Source organism: Nanorana parkeri, unplaced genomic scaffold (assembly GCF_000935625.1).
Source record: "Nanorana parkeri isolate BGI_ZX_2015 unplaced genomic scaffold, ASM93562v1 scaffold4515, whole genome shotgun sequence".
Taxonomy (NCBI): domain Eukaryota; kingdom Metazoa; phylum Chordata; class Amphibia; order Anura; family Dicroglossidae; genus Nanorana; species Nanorana parkeri.
Window position 1 is genome coordinate 1,935 of NW_017310777.1, and position 2,627 is coordinate 4,561.

Below are 2,627 nucleotides of genomic sequence, written 5' to 3' on the forward strand. Positions count from 1 at the left end.
CGGGCCTGTACATGGGCCTTCCTGAGGAGGGGGGACGGGCCTGTACATGGGCCTTCCTGAGGAGGGGGGACGGGCCTGTACATGGGCCTTCCTGAGGAGGGGGGACGGGCCTGTACATGGGCCTTCCTGAGGAGGGGGGACGGGCCTGTACATGGGCCTTCCTGAGGAGGGGGACGGGCCTGTACATGGGCCTTCCTGAGGAGAGGGACAGGGCTGTACATGGGCCTTCCTGAGGAGAGGGACGGGGCTGTACATGGGCCTTCCTGAGGAGGGGGACCTTGCGGGCGCTGCAGGATCTCAGTCCATGGCGGTGTATTGGGTAACCAATGGTGTGTTTGGTGACTGTGGTCCCACCTGCCCTGAGATGATTCACAAGCTCCTCCCCCCGTGTAGTTCTGGGCAGGTCACATGATGACGGGTGCACATCCTCCCTCTGGCTTTATTTGTCTTCTGTCTCTCCTGCAGCCGCTGGACGCGGACCGGACGTGTCGGGAACAGGAGGAGGACGAGGAGCTGGGACTCTTGTATGACAGTCTAGATGAATTCAACAGCGAAAGTGGATTTGACATCGAGGACAATGACAGCGTCATGAGCACCCCAAAACCAACGCTGAGGTGAGCAGGAACCCCAGAATTACACTATTGGTGCTCTAGGCCCTCTGTATTACAGTCGTGGTGCTCTAGGCCCCCAGTATTACAGTTGTGGTGATCTAGGCCCCCAGTATTACAGTCGTGGTGCTCTAGGCCCCCAGTATTACAGTCGTGGTGCTCTAGGCCCCCAGTATTACAGTCGTGGTGCTCTAGGCCCCCATCAGTCAGGTTCTCCATGGACACAGACCTGCCATTGTCTCCCGTTGTCTGTCATTGTCTCCCGTTGTCTGTCATTGTCTCCCGTTGTCTGTCATTGTCTCCCGTTGTCTGCCATTGTCTCCCGTTGTCTGCCATTGTCTCCCGTTGTCTGCCATTGTCTGCCATTATCTGTCATTGCCTGGCATTGTCTCCCATTGTCTCCCATTATCTGTCATTGTCTCCCATTGTCTGTCATTGTCTCCCGTTGTCTGTCATTGTCTCCCGTTGTCTGTCATTGTCTCCCGTTGTCTGTCATTGCCTCCCATTGCCTGCCATTGTCTCCCATTATCTGTCATTGCCTGCCATTGGCTCCCGTTATCTGTCATTGTCTCCCGTTGTCTGTCATTGTCTCCCGTTGTCTGTCATTGTCTCCCGTTGTCTGTCATTGTCTCCCGTTGTCTGTCATTGTCTCCCGTTGTCTGCCATTGTCTCCCGTTGTCTGCCATTGTCTCCCATTATCTGTCATTGCCTGGCATTGTCTCCCATTGTCTCCCATTATCTGTCATTGTCTCCCATTGTCTGTCATTGTCTCCCGTTGTCTGTCATTGTCTCCCGTTGTCTGTCATTGTCTCCCGTTGTCTGTCATTGCCTCCCATTGCCTGCCATTGTCTCCCATTATCTGTCATTGCCTGCCATTGGCTCCCGTTATCTGTCATTGTCTCCCGTTGTCTGTCATTGTCTCCCGTTGTCTGTCATTGTCTCCCGTTGTCTGTCATTGTCTCCCGTTGTCTGTCATTGTCTCCCGTTGTCTGTCATTGTCTCCCGTTGTCTGCCATTGTCTGCCATTGTCTGTCATTGTCTCCCGTTGTCTGTCATTGTCTCCCATTGTCTGTTATTGTCTCCCATTGTCTGCCATTGTCTGTCATTGTCTCCCGTTGTCTGTCATTGTCTCCCGTTGTCTGCCATTGTCTGTCATTGTCTCCCGTTGTCTGTCATTGTCTCCCGTTGTCTGCCATTATCTGTCATTGTCTCCCATTGTCTGTTATTGTCTCCCATTATCTGTCATTGGCTCCCGTTATCTGTCATTGTCTCCAGTTGTCTGCCATTGTCGGGCTGCTGTGCATTTATCTCCCACAATCCTCTGATCTTTCAGGAGATATTTTGAAGGTGTTTCCAATTCCGGCTCTCAGACTGAAATCAGCCAGAAGGGGACAGACAAGTCCCTCAGTGCAGTGAGTATGACGCCATTGCCTGATATCAGAGCGGAGATCGTACAGCTCTGGGTTCCCTCATCCCTAATGGGAGCTTCTTGTTTGTTCTCAGATGGACAGAGGGGACCAGAAACTTGTCCACACGCGCTCGGAGGACACAGACCCCGGACCGGCTGATGTAAGTTCTCTATGGCTGCTCCTCATTCCCCCCTCATTTCTGGTATATAGCTCCAACAATAGACATTCCCATCAGTCCCTGCACCCAAGGAGCTTACAATCTAAGGTCCCCGTCTCATACATACCCAGCAGCAGGTCTGTGGGAGGGAAGGCAAGGCAAGCACAGCATGGAGGGTGCACATTCTCCATGCGGATAGTGTCCTGGCCGGGGCCCCCGGTGCTGCGGGGGAGGAGTCATTGGAAGAATCATTAGACCTTGATGGTCCGATGCTCCTGATTTCGGAATGTTTGGGGGCGGGCTCTGCTGCTGTCGAGGATCTCATACACTGGTTGGGTGTCAGGAGGTTGTAGATCTCTCACTTCCGGGAATGTGCGAGGATGAGGTTGTCCCTCAACATGCCTGGGAGACCATCTTCAGGGTGTGGAGAGGGAAGTGCCCCTCCCCCCCCCC

At 53.9% G+C, this 2,627-nt stretch overlaps 1 protein-coding gene across 1 annotated transcript in view; it reads left to right on the forward strand.

Moving 5' to 3' along the window:
- Positions 1–465: 465 nt before the first annotated feature.
- Positions 466–2,627, forward strand: part of LOC108803940 (phosphofurin acidic cluster sorting protein 2-like) — a gene marked incomplete at its 5' end in the record, with an annotated part of 10,039 nt that continues 7,877 nt past the window's right edge. The window contains 3 exons of the mRNA XM_018575724.1: positions 466–614; positions 1,942–2,020; positions 2,112–2,177. Of these exons, the coding sequence (XP_018431226.1) occupies positions 466–614; positions 1,942–2,020; positions 2,112–2,177 (294 nt within the window). The remainder of the gene's footprint in view (positions 615–1,941; positions 2,021–2,111; positions 2,178–2,627) is intronic.